At 41.4% G+C, this 16433-nt stretch overlaps 1 protein-coding gene across 1 annotated transcript; it reads left to right on the top strand.

Moving 5' to 3' along the window:
- Window positions 1-2316: 2316 nt before the first annotated feature.
- LOC148044549 (di-N-acetylchitobiase-like) lies at window positions 2317-13634 on the top strand. The gene is made up of 8 exons (XM_087719377.1): window positions 2317-2565; window positions 3367-3505; window positions 6394-6602; window positions 9481-9652; window positions 10614-10711; window positions 10813-10974; window positions 11598-12467; window positions 12879-13634. The coding sequence occupies exons 1-7, from the start codon at window positions 2425-2427 to the stop codon at window positions 11784-11786; spliced, it is 1110 nt and encodes a 369-aa protein (XP_087575503.1). The 5' UTR covers window positions 2317-2424; the 3' UTR covers window positions 11787-12467; window positions 12879-13634.
- Window positions 13635-16433: the final 2799 nt, after the last annotated feature.

Raw genomic sequence — 16433 nt, forward strand, 5'->3', positions numbered from 1 at the left:
TGATTTGCAATAAAATACTTTGAGTAAACTTTGGCAATTAGTATAGAGAAGTCTTCAGAAAAACAGGGCTGATTAAATATATCAACTGCGAAGGTTATAAAATCGCCATTTTGAAAAACAGTTAAACAAAGGAGTTTTTGGTTAAATTGAAGCTGGTATTTTAAATAGTGATAAACAAAAAAGGATTTCAGGAATGGTCACTGCCCGGACCGATTTTAAATAGCTTAAATTTGTTCTGAGGGGGGAGGATGACCTGCCTTGGGCTGAAAAAAACAGCTGAGAAGATCTGGCTGGAGTAAAAAAAAAAAAAGCTCAGCTTTGTGTTGAACCACTTCTCCGTTCACAGCGAAAAACAAAAGGCTGTGAATTTCAAAGAGATTCTAACGACTGAGCTCCCCCCTGCCCCTTTCTGCCTAAAAGGGGAGATATCTATAGATCTTTTAGATATACAGACCAGAACTCTGGGGGGAGCTCCGTTGAGCCCCCGCGATGACACCTCCTCCCCCGGAAGTCTCTAGCCTAAGTCTTGATGTGTCACTTGTCTTTCTCCTCTTCAATTTCCTGGTGCTGGGGTGAAACTCTAGGAAGGTGGTTGTGAAATGAAAACAAAGGGTGACTAATCTGAAAATACTTAGCTAATATTCATAATGGGCAGAAATAACTGGAGAAGGGAGAGATCCAGCAGGGTTACACAAGGTGCCTCAAACTTCTTCCTGCTCCTATTTACCACCTACATTACAAAGGCCTTGGCGATGTCATCCATCAGCACAGGTTGAAATTCCAACATTATGCTGACGACACTCCATTGTAGGAACTGCCTTGGGCTTGAGCCTCAGAAGAATCAAATGGCTGTGGGTTTTAATGTCCCCCAGAGCTAGTGAATTTCCATCAATCTCCGAATGGGCATAATATTCCGCAAGGCAGAGTTTGTGCACAAACGGAGGGGTGTGTTTGTGGTTCTTCTCAAAGAATAGTTGGCAGCTATGGCTAAGAAAATGTCTGTGTGTATGTGCACAATTTCACTTTGGTATAGGAAGAAGGAAGGGGAAGGAGAGGAGGAAGAAGGAAAGTAGAGAAGGGAGGGAGAGAGAAAGGAAAAGGAAAGGAAGATGGAAGGGAGAGAAAAGGAAGGCGAGAGGGTAGGAAGGGAAAGAGGAAGAGTAGGAGTCAAGGAGAGGTAAGGGAAGAAGGAAGGGGAAGGAGAGGAGGAAGGAAGAAAGTAGAGAAGGGAGAGAGGGTGAAAAGAAAGAGGTAGGGAGAGGAGGATGGAAAGGAGAGAAAGAGGAGGAGAGAGGGTAGGAAGGGGATGAGGAAGAGCAGGAGTAGGAGAAAGGTACAGGAAGAAGGAAGGGAAAGGAGAGCAGGAAGGAAGAAAGTAGAGAAGGGAGGAAGGGAGAAAAGAAAGGGAAAATAAGGTGGTGTTATAACAGGAGGAAAGGATAGTAAACAAAGCAACCCAAGCTGCATATTATAACCTATTAAATGAAATAATAAATGTATAAGAATGATAAATGTTAAAACACTTGTAACCAAACAACATGCTATATGTGATGATGGGTTTTTTTCTTTTTCTTTTTTTCTTTTGTTTTTGTTATTGTGGGTATGTGTTGTCTATGTAAAAATGCAAAAATCAAAAATTGACCAAATGATATAAATGACTGGGATAATGATGTCATTTTACAAATGACGGAAATCACAATGGCATGCTATCTTATTTAACCGTTATTTGCGAATAAGTTTCTTAAGATAAGATTTCACTGCCTCAGTACCACTGCAAGAATTCCAATTGGCCAATCTCTTTCCCCTTTGTGAATCCAAATATTGCAGGAAAATTATGTAACACAAATGAAAAGTTTTGGGAAGATTATAAAATATCGATTTTGCATTTAATATCTTCTCCATCCACCCCAAGCCGATTAAAACAAACAGATGCATTGATTACGGAATCCAGTATTCATCAAGACAAACGAGGTAAGGACAAATTATTTTAAAATGAAAAAAAGATTTTAGAGATTGTTTTTCCACCAGGGGTGTATGCATGCATATGTGTTAAATATAAAGAGCACGGCTAGCTTGAAACAAGCACAATTTGTGACTTCCTCAAGAGGATTCTTATATATATAGGGAAGTATCTATTTCCTTCGTGACTCCCCCGCCCTTCCAAATATACTAGATGAAAGGCAGCATCAGCACGATGCTGATGACTGACGCCTCGATCGACGCTTGGGGGCGCTCACAGCCCCTGCGCTCCAACAACCCAGATCCCCTCCGTCTCTGAGGAGCGCCAGATCCCCACCTTCCTAGCCAGCCGGCAGCCAAGCAGGTTCTTCCCCAGCTTTAGGCAGGGCGATCGCCTCGCAGGGCAAAGGAACGCGCATTGGGGACGCTGTGAGAGAAGCCGAGCCGAGCCGACGCTCCCTAGCCATGAAGAGCGCGGGAGGGGACGGAGACGCGCGTCTATTGACCGCGATCCTCTTCGCCTTGCACTTGCGGTTGGCTGCCGGCGCGTGCCCGTGTCAGGATCCCGCGCTTTGCAAGCCGATCTCGAGCCCCAAAGACTTCGAGGTGAGCTCCCCGGCCCCCGCCGGCCCCCTCCTGGAGTGGGTGGGGGGCAAGAGTTCCGCGAAGTGCACGGATCGGGTGGATTGTCTGGCTCAGGTCAGTCGCTCCCCAATGGAAGTGGAAGTTTAAGGGACTTTGAGGCGTGCAGCGTTGGGCGTTTGACTGTGGAAAGTTGAGCAAGCGTGGCCCGCGCGCGACCGTGGGAGCCAGAAAAGATGCGAAGGACAGGGACCCACTGAGGATCCTCCCCAGATCCCAATTATCTGTGTCCCCTATGTATGCAAATACTTCCTCAGCCAGTCTGTTCTGTCTCTAACATTAAGCCTACTCCACCTTAATGGATCTTAAGATTTCCCGAACTGCAGGCGGCTGAAAATTCCCCTGTGATTGGTGATCCATTCCAGGAAATGGATCGCTGTTGGAATGGATCGATGCCCTGCATTTTTGTCTTGTCTTCACGCGGGAAGAAAAAACAAACACACGGTGGCAACTTCTAGCCTAAGTCTTGATGTGTCACTTGTCTTTCTCCTCTTCAATTTCCTGGTGCTGGGGTGAAACTCCAAATTATCAGAATTTATACTAAGCAAATAGTTTTTAGGTCCCTTTCCCTATTTGTTGGCCTTTGAATTGGATTTTGGACAGAGGATTATGGGAATTGGATCAACATACAAAAAAGCAAAAAACAAATCTGTGCTCTAAAAAGTTTTTTTCCCCTAGTCCTAATTAAAATGTTTTCTTTACCAGCTAAATCAGTTAAAGACGAGTGGTGAGAGTGATACTATTTTTTTAACTGTTCCTCTGTAGGTCTTTGTATTTGATGTTGGTGGGAAGACGTGGAAAAATTATAACTGGTCACTGATTACAACAGTGGCCACATTTGGAAAATATGACCCTGAGCTTATGTGTCATGCTCATTCAAAAGGATCCAGAGTAGTTTTGAAAGGTAAGTTCTAATTAGGATAAGGAGAACATTTTCTGCACCTTGTCTTTATTGTCTTTTCTCACAGGTAGGACCCACTGAGCTTCATTAAATCTATTCTATATTAAGTGTCTGTAAAAATGCAGACTTAATCATTATGTAACACTCTAGCCATTATTATCACAATTTACCCATGACATATTAAAAGCATTTGCATTAGGGCATCACCAGACTCAGGGTAAAATAATGTTTTCTATTCAATCCAAACATTTTTAACACAAAGGGATTGTAGATAAACTGAAAAATGCCAGTTTAATAGGCATTTCAAAATATTTAGAGGGTGCTGAATACTCTATCACAGACATAACCTCATGTATATAGTACCCAGTTCCAGTATTTTAAATAATGTACAACTTTCAGTAGTTTTCGTGTCTTCTGAAAACCATTCTCCAGTTGTACATTTGGAGTTGATTGGTATGTACAGGTATGTCCTCAATTTACAGCAGATTATTTAGTGAACTTTCAAAGCTACAACAGCACTGAAAAAACTGACGACTATTTCTCACACTTCACACTGTTACAGCGTTCCAATTAGTGGTGAGTTTCAAAAAATTTTCAAACCTACTCTGTGGGTGTGGCCTCCTTTGTGGGAGTGGCTTGCTGGCCATGTGACCTGGTGGGAGTGGCACCGGCCATGTGTTTTCTCTCTTTCTCTCTCTCTCTCTCTCTCTCTCTCTCTCTCTCTCTCTCTCTCTCCTTCCTTCCTTTTGTCTCTCTGTTCCTTTTTCCTTTTTTTCTTTCATCTCTCTCTCACTCTTTCTTTCTTTCTTTCTTCCTTTCTTTCTCTTTCTCTCTCTGTGTGAGTCTGTGTCAGTGATGGGTTTCAAAAAAATTTGGAACCTTTTCTGTAGGTTTGGCCGGCTTTCCAGGTCCACTGGTGGAATCTCTTCTAACTGGTTCGGTAGATTTGACGAACCGGTTCTACCGAACTGGTGTGAACTGGTAGGAACCCACCTCTGATTCCAATGGTTACGTGATCAAAATTCAGATGCTTGGCAACTGACTCATATTTATGACAATTGCAGTATCCCGGGATCATATGATCCCCTTTTGTAACCTTCTGACAAGCAAAGTCAGTGGGGAAGTCAGATTCACTTAACCACAGTATCACTAACTTAACAATTGCAATGATTCACTAAACAACTGTGGCAAGAAAGGTCATAAAATGGAGCAAAATTCACTTAACTAATGTTTCACTTAACAATAGAAATTTGGGGCTCAGTTGTGGTCATAAGTCGAACAATCCTATATATATAATTGATATATATATAATATATAAAAATTATATTTATATTTATATATATATACATATATGTATGTATGTATGTATGTATGTATGTATGTATGTATATAAATTCAGAGAATTGGGGCCTTCTTTCCGTGCTTTTTCTAATAAAACATACTGACAATATTATGCTTTTCAAAAATAAATCATTTTAATATATTTTGGTCATCAGGCTGCACTTACTAATGGTTACTAATTGTTAACATCCTAAATAACTGGTTAACCAAGATTATTATATAAAACAAGAAACAAGAATTCAGCCTGCTAAAAAGATATTAATTTTTAAAAGTGATGCAGTTATAAGTAAATTAATCAGTATCACAAACTAAATTTATTCACAAGGCTCCAGTTACAACAAGGAAATAAATTTATGTCCAAAATCAACTTCTTTAAAAGTGGAGGTAGTCAGTTTCTTTGATTATCATGTGAAATGGAGACGTTGCCTTTTAGCCTTGACAGGAAAAGTAAATATGTTGTCCTAACTGGGAAGTTATTTCTCAAAGCCTAATGATTTTGTTCTGATCAGTCGTCCCCAGTCAACCCAAATACATAAGTATTAGATTTGTAGCATGGTTGAGAGCTCATCTGGAATGTATCCATATAAAATCATTACTAAATCCACTTTGTGATAATGTTCTTCCATAATAAAAATTTCTCTGCTAGATTTTTCTCATACATTGTTTTTCAGACAAGCCAGTATTACTGTTAACACTAAACAGTATTCAAATGAGTTTGTCCAAATAAGTGTCACCAGCAAAGCAGTATAGAAAGCACAGCAAAATGAGTATATAAATCCCAATCAGTGAGTAACAAAAGCTGAACAACTTGATGAATGGCTATTATTATTTTGGAATCTTAAGCAACATCAGAAGCACTTATCACCTTGGTGTTCCTTGTTGTAATTTCTCTTTCAAGTATTAATTAATTTCTGATCTTCTCTTCATGCTCATGCTTATGGCCTCTTTTTAAAGCTCTGTGATTAATACAATTCAGCAGATATTCATTCCTGTGATCTGCCCTGATATGTTGATTAAGGCTTTTTAAAAATCTTACTTAATGTATGAAGAAAGGCTGCTATAAAGTATATCTTTTACAACCTGGCCCTATTCTTCTGAAGAGATATGGGCCTTCAAAGGTGACTTTTCATTACATAACTCCATGGACAAGGACAGGGTGGGTTTCAACCAGTACGGACCTGTACGGTCGTACCGGATGGTGAAATTTAGTGTGCCTTCCTGTACCCAGAATTATTTTAATTTCTTGCCTTCCTTTTGCTCTGGGGGATAGGAAGATGATTTATGTGCACAAAAATGGACAGGCGTGCTAAGTAAATAAATACATGGACAGGGGTAGAGCTATGCATCTAGTTGCTACTAATATTGACTGAGATCTCTCTGTGCATCATTGTTTAGTAGCTTCAGTGTTGTAAAAAACACAGAACAAAACTCAAATTCTCAGGACAGAACATACTTCAAAGGAATTGTGATAAGAAAATTTTTGATCTCAAAATATTTTTAATGCCTTAATAATGCAGCAATTTGGTAAATCATCACTATTTTTATTTCAGGAGATATATCTGTGAAGAAAATTATTGATCCTGCAATTAGAACAGCCTGGATAAACCAGCAGGTAGACCTGGCCAAAACACAGTACATGGATGGAATCAATATTGACATTGAGCAAGAGATTAACTCATTTTCGGCTGAATATTATGCATTAACAGCTTTGGTTAAAGAAACCACAGATGCTTTTCACGCAGAAATTCCAGGATCCCAGGTAAAAATAGAACAGTGACTCTTCTCGTGCATGCACTACTGTATTTTTCGGAGTATAAGATGCACTGGAATATAAGACGCACCAAGGTTTTGAAGAGGCATATTAAAAAAAGTTTTTGCACTCCGCAAACCTCCCAAAAATGGCACGTTTTTTGCAAAAACTGTGCGTTTCCCCCACAAAAAAGGCATGAATAGCCTTTAGGGGGCTTGCGAGTTCTCCTAGAGGTTGGGTCCCCCACCAAAATGAGCAAAAAAAGCCCGTTATTTGCGAAAATGGGCCTGTTTTTTGTCAAAAAAATTTGCATGCCTAGCCTTTATGAGCCTTATAGAATACTCCTGGGGACTTAGGGGGCAAAATTGAGTAAAAAACAGCCTGTTTTTTGCTCATTTTTGCTTCCCGAGGATCTCTCTGAAAGCCTCCATAAGGCTATGCACAACCATTTTGGTGAAGGGCTGGGGTTTTGGGCGCAAAAAATGCTGTATTCAGTGTATAAGACACACCCAGATTTTCAGCCTCTTTTTTGAAGGAAAAAGGTAAATCTTATACTCCGAAAAATACAGTAATTCAATTTTATGCTTCTCAACTATATATCCAAATGCAGTAAGATTTCTGGGTATGATTCACACATGCTTGTTATCACTCCTTATATGGCACAAGGGTGGGGTATTATTTGATCTCTGACTATTTCTCCTCATCCTACCAAAATTAGCAGGAATGCCATGTTCCATGTTTTGCATACTATGTCAGTGATCCCCAGTCTTTGCAGCTTGGCAGCCCAGCCAGTTCACATGCACATCTCAACTTACGCGAGCGGCAGGCTGGCACACATGCTCATTCATGCACAGCTTGACTTGCACAAGTTGAGCAGAGGTTCTATCCAGCAGGTCCTGAACACTTCTGGAGAACTGGTAGCAGAAATTTTGAGTAGTTCAGAGAACTGGTAACTACCAACGCTGACTGGCCCCGTCCCCATCGATTCTCTGCCTCCCAAGTCCCAGCTGATCGGGAGGGAATGTGGATTTTGCAGTAACCTTCCCCTGGAATTGGCAGGAAATTGAGATTTTATAGTATACTTCCCCTGCCACACCCACCAAGCCACTCCCACAGAACAAGTAGTAAAAGTTTTTGAATCCCACCACTGAAGTTGAACTGCACATTTGTGTGCACTTACCTACTGCTCATGTGGCCCAGTTGCAAATAGTGGTGGGCTGCGGCCTGGGAGTTGGAGACTATGTAATGTCATTTTCCGGCACATGGGCTTTGCAGCCATACACTGTGCAACAGTATCCCCTTCATTTTCCAGATGACCCTGTCTCTACTAGGCTTTCAGAAAGAAATAAAGTTCTCCTGCAGTTGCCTTAGGAATTTTGTCCGGAAGAATAAGCCATTTCTGCTGCTGATTGATTTTGTTATTTTTCTCCATTGTAAATTAGGAATGTTCAGATATTATTACTTAATGGTTGGTTTAATTTTATTACAATTTTAATTTTAAATTATTTTATGTTGCTCAGAATGACCATTACTATGAGAAGAGGGCCACATAAAATGTATAAATAAATAAATACATACATACATACATACCAGTGGTGGGTTTCAAAAATTGTTCGAACCTACTCTGTGGGTGTGGCCTCCTTTGTGGGAGTGGCTTGCCGCCCATGTGACCAGATATGAAGATGCCGACGACACTTGTCAGAACCACCTTAAATTACCTCACACACAGCACTGGCATGCATAAGAATATGATGTAAACTTGTTTTTTAAAAAGCATCTTTGGTTTGCATTAAAAGAACTTCAACACACGCAATGTTCTGATTGCACCACAAACGCAGTAGTCATTCTTACCTTTCACAGAGGCACTGAGTTTTATAAATATGAGCATGATAGTGTAGAATAATCATATCCAAGGACCAGTGGTGGGTTTCAAAAAATTTTGGGACCTCTTCTGTAGGTGTGGCCTGCTTTCCGGGTCCACTGGTGGAACCTCTTCTAACCGGTTTGGTAGATTTGATGAACCGGTTCTACCGAAAAGGTGCAAACTGGTAGGAACCCACCTCTGATACATACATACATCATACATACATCATACATACATGCACACCAGGGGTGGGTTTCAACCGGTTCGCGACAGTCCCCGCGAACCGGTTGGTCGGCGAACCCGGAAGTAAGTAACTTCCGGGAACAGCGAAGGGCCCGCCCGCCCGCCCGCGCTCCTTACCGGTCTTTGAAGGCTTCTGCGCTTCCATGCAGGCGCATGGCACATACAGCGCCTGCACGATTCTCCGCGAGCAGCTGGATGGCACATACAGCACCTGCGCGATTCTCCGTGAGCAGCTGGAGCATCACGCAGGCGCTAAGACGCATGCGTGAACTGCGCATGTGTACGCCGCCGCCCCCATTCCAACCGAACCGGTTGGAACGGGATTAGCAACCCACCCCTGATGCACACATACATACATACATACTGTTTAAAATAATATATGACGGTCTCCCAAATATACGAATGTGATATAAAGTCTAGGCAAATATAAACCAAGATAAATTTGAGATGCTCCCAAACGGTGCCATTTAAGCTGGTAGCCTTCGATTGAGTGCATAAAATGATGTGCATCTATTAGATGCCATTAGATGTATTTTAGCTTTGGTTTCTAAGGGCAAAAATTCTCCTTTTTTTTTTTTACATTATCGTACATTGCAAGAGAAATGCCTTGGTTTCATTATAGTGTTTGGGCCTGTTCCACTGTACTCTAATATTCCTGTTAGTAATTTTATGGTTTCTGTGCAGATCTATGATTTATATTGCTAGTGCATGATTAACATTTGGATGACCCATAAAAAGTGGATGAATGAAAAATGATGGGTGTGTTTCTTTCATATACAGGTAACTTTTGATGTACCTTGGTCTCCTGGATGTATAGCTAGGCGATGTTACAACTATACTGGGATTGCTGACTCCTGTGATTTCCTGTTTGTGATGTCCTATGATGAACCGAGTCCAGTATGGTCAGACTGCATAGCAAGAGCCAATGCTCCATATAACCAAACCTTAGCAGGTATGCTATAAAACAAGGGAAAATGTTGGAAATCTTTTTTTTTTAAAAAACCTACAATATATGCAGTATTTGAAATTTGAAGACTGTAAAGTATGTTTATTTAAAGCATTTTATTCTGCTCTATGGTAACACTAATCCCCAGGTATTATTAGAATCCAGAAATTAACCAGTCTGGGCTGTGTATACAATTAATAAATAATTACAGCTAATTTTAAAAAAAAATAACAATGATATCTGTAGTCTTTAGAGATTTACTATACATGAAGGGATCTAAATATAGTATTTTTTTAAAAAAAAGCTTTTGAGAATAAATAAAGTAAAAGCTAAATATCATAATAAAGTGTAATATTTGTAGCTAGAGTTAAAGTACCAAAAAGGTAGCACTTTGCACACGCGCACGGGCTTCAATCACACACACATGGTTCTCTGGGCCATGACCAGGAAGAGGAGCTACGCCAGAGGGCATGCGTGCACCAGAAAATGTACTTCTGGTTTCTGGGGCACATATGTATGCCAACCAACGTCTTCTGGTTACTGCCATGCAGGCTGTGGATGCTTACGCTGGAAACCAGAAGAGCTGGTCTTCTGGTTTCCGGCACCACTGCACCCACAAAGACCAGCTGCTCTTCGTGTGCGCATGCGTGCCAGAAACCCGGAAGACAAACAGGCAACATGTCTACATGTGCCACTTCGGGCACACGTGCCATAGGTTCGCCATCATGGCTATGTACTATTACTTCTCTACATTCTCATGAAAGCAAAATAAATAGTAAGAAAAACTAAAGATGTCCATCTAGAAAGAGAGGACCATATCTGAATGATCTGAAGATTTACTTGTATCTTGAATGTTCACCTCAGTAGCCTTTGCTTGATGATGCAAATATAACTATAAGTATGGAAGTATATGGTATATAAGAACGAAAAAGCATGTGGATAAATTCTGAATTTTATATTAAATTAGGGTATGACAATTACATTTCCATGGGCATTAACCAAAAGAAGTTGGTGATGGGAGTGCCATGGTATGGCTATGATTATACTTGTCAAAATTTATCAAAGGTAAGAGTAAAACATGATATCAACTCTGGGGTTTACTTTACATAAGCAATAATCCTTAAAGTGTTAATACTGATCCATAACAAAAGTTGTATTTTTTTCAGACTCATGAGTGCATCATTGGAAAAATCCCTTTCCGGGGAGCTCCATGTAGCGATGCAGCAGGACGTCAGGTTCGATATAAAACAATAATGTCTCAAGTGAATAACTCTGTTTCTGGGATTCTGTGGGATGAGGAGCAGAAAGCGCCATATTTGGAATATAAGGTAAGTTGTTTATTTATTTGGAACATTATTTTAATTAGTTTACCACATCAAACAGATAACATAGCTATGTTGATTCATTGATGGGGGGGACAAATCACCAAATAAAAGTACTGCATTACTTTTACTAGGACCAATATAAGTCACAAGGAAGTCACAAGTAAGCTTCAAATCAAATCCAATGGCAATATGTGTAGAAATTAAAGGGCTTACAATAAAGCAGTGTTTCTCAAACATGGCGACTTTAAGTCATGTGGACTTCAACTCCCAGAATCCCCCAGGGCTGGGGAATTCTGGGAGTTGAAGTCCACAGGACTTAAAGTCTCCAAGGTTGAGAAACACTGCAATAAAGGAAAGAAGGGGTAAGGGTAAGGGGAGGAGAGGAGAGGGAAGGGAAGGAGATGATGTGAGTAATCTTTCCTGGAGCTGGGGACTGAATCCAAATTATTCAGCTTCATTGAATTCATTTGGTCATCGCGTCAAATAATTTCAAATCTGTTTAGCGACTATTGATTTTCGTATTTCATTTGCAGAAAGGTGACTAGTGAGATGAAGGACGGAAGTGAAAGGAACATCAGCTAATATATTTGTTAATATTTTTGCTGTTACGTTCTCCTATCTTGCAGGATTCACGTGGTGTTTTCCACCAAGTATGGTTTGATGATCCCAGGAGTATTTCTCAGAAAGCCACCTATGTGAAAAAACACGGCCTGAGGGGCATCGGAATGTGGAATGCAAATTGCCTTGAATATTCTGGGAGTTCTGAAACGAAACAACAGACAGAAGCAATGTGGGATGCCTTGATACCAAAATAGTGTCTGTGTGTATGTGTACACTGCCATTTTAAATTTAATGCTGTTTTAATTGTGCACCAATTTGAGTTTTAATTACACTATATTACACTTAATCTATTCTTGTCAAGAAATAAATATTACGGTGCATTCAGAATGTATTCAGACACACATACCCTTCATGTTTGTTAATTTTGTTATGCCGCAGCCTGATTCTACCATTGTTGAAATTCATTTTTTTCTCATTCCTCTACACTCGGGACCCCATAATGACAGTGAAAACAGAATTGTATAAATGTCTGTAAATTTATTAAAAAGAAAGAAAAACCTGAAATATTACATTGGCATAAGTATTCAGACCTTTCATTCAGTACTTTGTTGAAGCACCTTTGGCAGCCATACAGCCTCCAGTCTTTTGGGGTATGATGCAATAAGCTTTACACACCCGGATAATGGGATTTTCTGCCATTCTTCTTTGCAAATCTTCTCAAATTCAGTCAGGTTGGATGGCATCCATCGGTGGACAACCATTTACAGATCTCCCCAGAGAGGTTCAATAGGGCTCAAATCAGGGCTCCGGCTGGGTCACTAAGGCAGTTACAGAATTGTCCCTAAGCTATTCCTCGGTTGTATTGCCTGCGTGCTTAAGATCCTTCTGGAAATAACCTTCTGCTCATTCTGAGGTCGTGAGTGCTGTGGAACAGGGTTCCACCACAAAACCGCGGATGACACAATCGCGGTCGACGAAAGCGCATATGTGACGTCATCACAGCGTGACGAAAAAGATAGAAAAATGTAAAACTAAAGGGAAAACCTTACCCTAACCCCCCCAAACCTAACCCTAAACCTAACCCTAAACCTAACGAAAAGCCTAACGCTAACCCTTAACCTAAAGCTAAACGTAACGCTAACACTCTAAACCTAACCCTAACCCTTAACCTAACCCTAACCCTAACCCTTAACCTAACCCTTACCTTTATGTGAATCGGCTTACTGTAATTTAATTTTTATTTCAATTTTTCGATCTTTTTCGTCACGTTGTGATGACGTTACATACGCGATTTCGTCGACCGCGCTTTTGTGGAACACGGTTTTGACAGGTCACGGTGGAACAAGTTTTCATTGAGGATATCCCTATACTTTGCCCCCTTCAGCTTTCCCTCAACCCTGAACAGTCCCTGCTGCTGAAAAACACCACGCAAGATGCTATCACCGCCACGCTTCACTGTTGGGATGGGTGATGAGCAGTGCCTGGTTTTCTCCAGCCATAATGTTTAGAATTTAGGCCAAACAGGTCAATCTTGGTTTCATCAGACCAGAGAATCTTGTTCTCACAGTCGGAGTCCTTCAGGTGCTTTCTTGTGAATTCCAAGTGGGTTTTCATGTTTTGCATTGAGGAGTGGCTTCTGTCTAGTCACTCTGCCATAAAGCTCCAATTGGTGGGGGTGCCAGTGATGGTTGTCCTTCTGGAACTCTATCTCATCTCCACACAGGATCTCTGGAGTTCAGTCAGAGTGACCATTGGGTTTTTTATCACCTCTCTTACTAACCCCCCCCCCCAATTGCTCAGTTTGACAGGACAACCAGTTCTTGGAACAGTCCTAGTTGTCCCAAATGTCTTCCATTTGAGAATTATGGAGGCCACTGTGCTCTTAGGAACTTTCAGTGCAGCAGAAATTATTGTAGCTTTCCCCAGATCTGTGCCTTGCAATAATCCTGTCTCTGATCTCTGCAGGCAGTTGCTTTGACCTCATGCTCTGCTACAATATGCATTGTAAGCTGTGAGGCCTTCTGTAGGGAGGTGTGTGCCTTTCCAAATCATGTCCAATCAATTTAATTTTCCACCTGTGGACTCCAAGATGAAGAAACGTGTCAGCAACTGAGAGACCGCCTGCTGCCAATTACCTCCCATAGACCCGTTAGATCACACAGGGTCGGCCTCCTCCGGGTTCCGTCTACCAGCCAATGCCATCTGGCTACCACCCGGGGGAGGGCCTTCTCTGTAGCAGCTCCGGCCCTTTGGAATGAACTCCCCGCGGAGATTCGGACCCTCACCTCTCTCCAGGCCTTCTGGAAAGCCGTCAAAACCTGGCTGTGCTGGCAGGCCTGGGGTTGATGAGTTCCCCTCCCCTCTCGACTTGTATGGCTGTATGACTCTTGTGTATTTTAATTACGTGTATTGTGTCTGTGTCCCCTTTTCCCCCTCATGAGTTGTTCTCTTTCTCTTTCAGCAATTGAACTTGATACTTAACTTTACGCGCAAAGTTAGGAATGAACTACCTACAAAAGTTAGCAAATCCGAGTAAATGCTGAACCTCTTTTGCATTATAGGGGATTGCCAGGAGTGTATGGTACTGCGTGCACCTTCTGGGAATCCATCTGGATCCCATCTATGGAAATGTGATAACCCAGAAAACCCAACTGCTTCAGGTCAAATGCACATTTCTCCAGCTTAGCAAATAGGCGATTTTCCTATGGTCTGCCCCAAACATCTCATACATGGCGTTTTATGTACTTTCTCATTCTATGAGCAAATCAGGATAACCCCCAGACAAATCACGACAGATATGCCAATTGCATCAGGAAAAAATTGGTTCATAAATTTAGAAAACACTGTTCCACAACTGAAGTCCCAGCATCATATTGAAGCACTCTGTCATGCCAAAATGATCTGTGGTCCGGTGAAGGAATGATCTAATTATAGTTGCACTAGTATTTAGTATACTGAAACTTCATTTTAGCATACCTCAATATATCAAATTCTGCATATAATGGATGCAAAAATCAAAAATTGACCAAATGATATAAATGACTGGGATAATGATGTCATTTTACAAATGACAGAAATCACAATGACATGCTATCTTATTTAACCGTTACTTGCGAATAAATTTCTTCAGATAAGATTTCACTGCCTCATTACCACTGCAAGAATTCCAATTGGCCAATCTCTTTCCCCTTTGTGAATCCAAATATTGCAAGAATTCCAATTGGCCAATCTCTTTCCCCTTTGTGAATCCAAATATTGCAAGAATTCCAATTGGCCAATCTCTTTCCCCTTTGTGAATCCAAATATTGCAGGAAAATTAAATGAAAAGTTTTGGGCTGCCGGCGCGTGCCCGTGTCAGGATCCCGCGCTTTGCAAGCCGATCGCGAGCCCCAAAGACTTCGAGGTGAGCTCCCCGGCCCCCGCCGGCCCCCTCCTGGAGTGGGTGGGTGGGGGAGAGTTCCGCGAAGTGCACGGAGCGGGTGGATTGTCTCGCTCGGGTCAGTCGCTCCCCAATGAAAGTGGAAGTTTAAGGGACTTTGAGGCGTGCAGCGTTGGGCATTTGGCTGGGGAAAGTTGAGCAAGCGTGACCCGCGCGCGACCGTGGGAGCCAGAAAAGATGCGAGGGACCCACTGAGGATCCTCCCCAGATCCCAATTATCTGTGTCCCCTATGCATGCAAATACTTCCTCAGCCAGTCTGTTCTGTCTCTAACATGAAGCCTACTCCACCTTAATGGATCTTAAGATTTCCCGAACTGAAGGCGGCTGAAAATTCCCCTGTGATTGGTGATCCATTCCAGGAAATGGATCGCTGTTGGAATGGATCGATGCCCTGCATTTTTGTCTTGTCTTCACGCGGGAAGAAAAAACAAACACACGGTGGCAACTTCTAGCCTAAGTCTTGATGTGTCACTTGTCTTTCTCCTCTTCAATTTCCTGGTGCTGGGGTGAAACTCTAGGAAAGTGGTTGTGAAATGAAAGCAAAGTGTGACTAATCTGAAAATACTTAGCTAATATTCATAATGGGCAGAAATAACTGGAGAAGGGAGAGATCCAGCAGGGTTACACAAGGTGCCTCAAACTTCTTCCTGCTCCTATTTACCACCTACCTTACAAAGGCCTTGGCGATGTCATCCATCAGCACAGGTTGAAATTCCAACATTATGCTGACGACACTCCATTGTAGGAACTGCCTTGGGCTTGAGCCTCAGAAGAATAAAATGGCTGTGGGTTTTAATGTCCCCCAGAGCTAGTGAATTTCCATCAATCTCCGAATGGGCATAATATTCCGCAAGGCAGAGTTTGTGCACAAACGGAGGGGTGTGTTTGTGGTTCTCCTCAAAGAATAGTTGGCAGCTATGGCTAAGAAAATGTGTTTGTGTGTGCGTGCACAATTTCATTTTGGTACGGGAAGAAGGAAGGGGAAGGAGAGAAGGAAGGAGGAAAGTAGAGAAGGGAGGGAGGGAGAAAAGAAAGGGAAAATAAGGTGGTGTTATAACAGGAGGAAGGGATGGTAAACAAAGCAACCCAAACTGTATATTATAACCTATTAAATGAAATAATAAATCTTTAAGAATGATAAATGTTAAAACACTTGTAACCAAACAACATGCTATATGTGATGATGGGTTTTTTTCTTTTTCTTTTTTTCTTTTGTTTTTGTTATTGTGGGTATGTGTTGTCTATGTAATAGATGCAAAAATCAAAAATTGTCCAAATGATATAAATGACTGGGATAATGATGTCATCTTACAAATGACAGAAATCACAATGACATGCTATCTTTTTTAACCATTACTTGCGAATAAGTTTCTTAAGATAAGATTTCTCTGCCTCAGTACCACTGCAAGAATTCCAATTGGCCAATCTCTTTCCTCTTTGTGAATCCAAATATTGCAAGAA

This window comes from Thamnophis sirtalis, unplaced genomic scaffold (assembly GCF_051295495.1).
Source record: "Thamnophis sirtalis isolate CommonGarterSnake01/CBP01778 unplaced genomic scaffold, rThaSir2_p1.2 scaffold_7, whole genome shotgun sequence".
NCBI lineage: Eukaryota > Metazoa > Chordata > Lepidosauria > Squamata > Natricidae > Thamnophis > Thamnophis sirtalis.

Coding starts and splice junctions, on each gene's coding strand:
- LOC148044549 (XM_087719377.1), top strand. CDS start 2,425: ATGAAGAGCGCGGGAGGGGACGGAGACGCGCGTCTATTGACCGCGATC. Junction 2,566..3,366: donor CGAGCCCCAAAGACTTCGAG/GTGAGCTCCCCG, acceptor GTTCCTCTGTAG/GTCTTTGTATTTGATGTTGG. Junction 10,975..11,597: donor CGCCATATTTGGAATATAAG/GTAAGTTGTTTA, acceptor CCTATCTTGCAG/GATTCACGTGGTGTTTTCCA.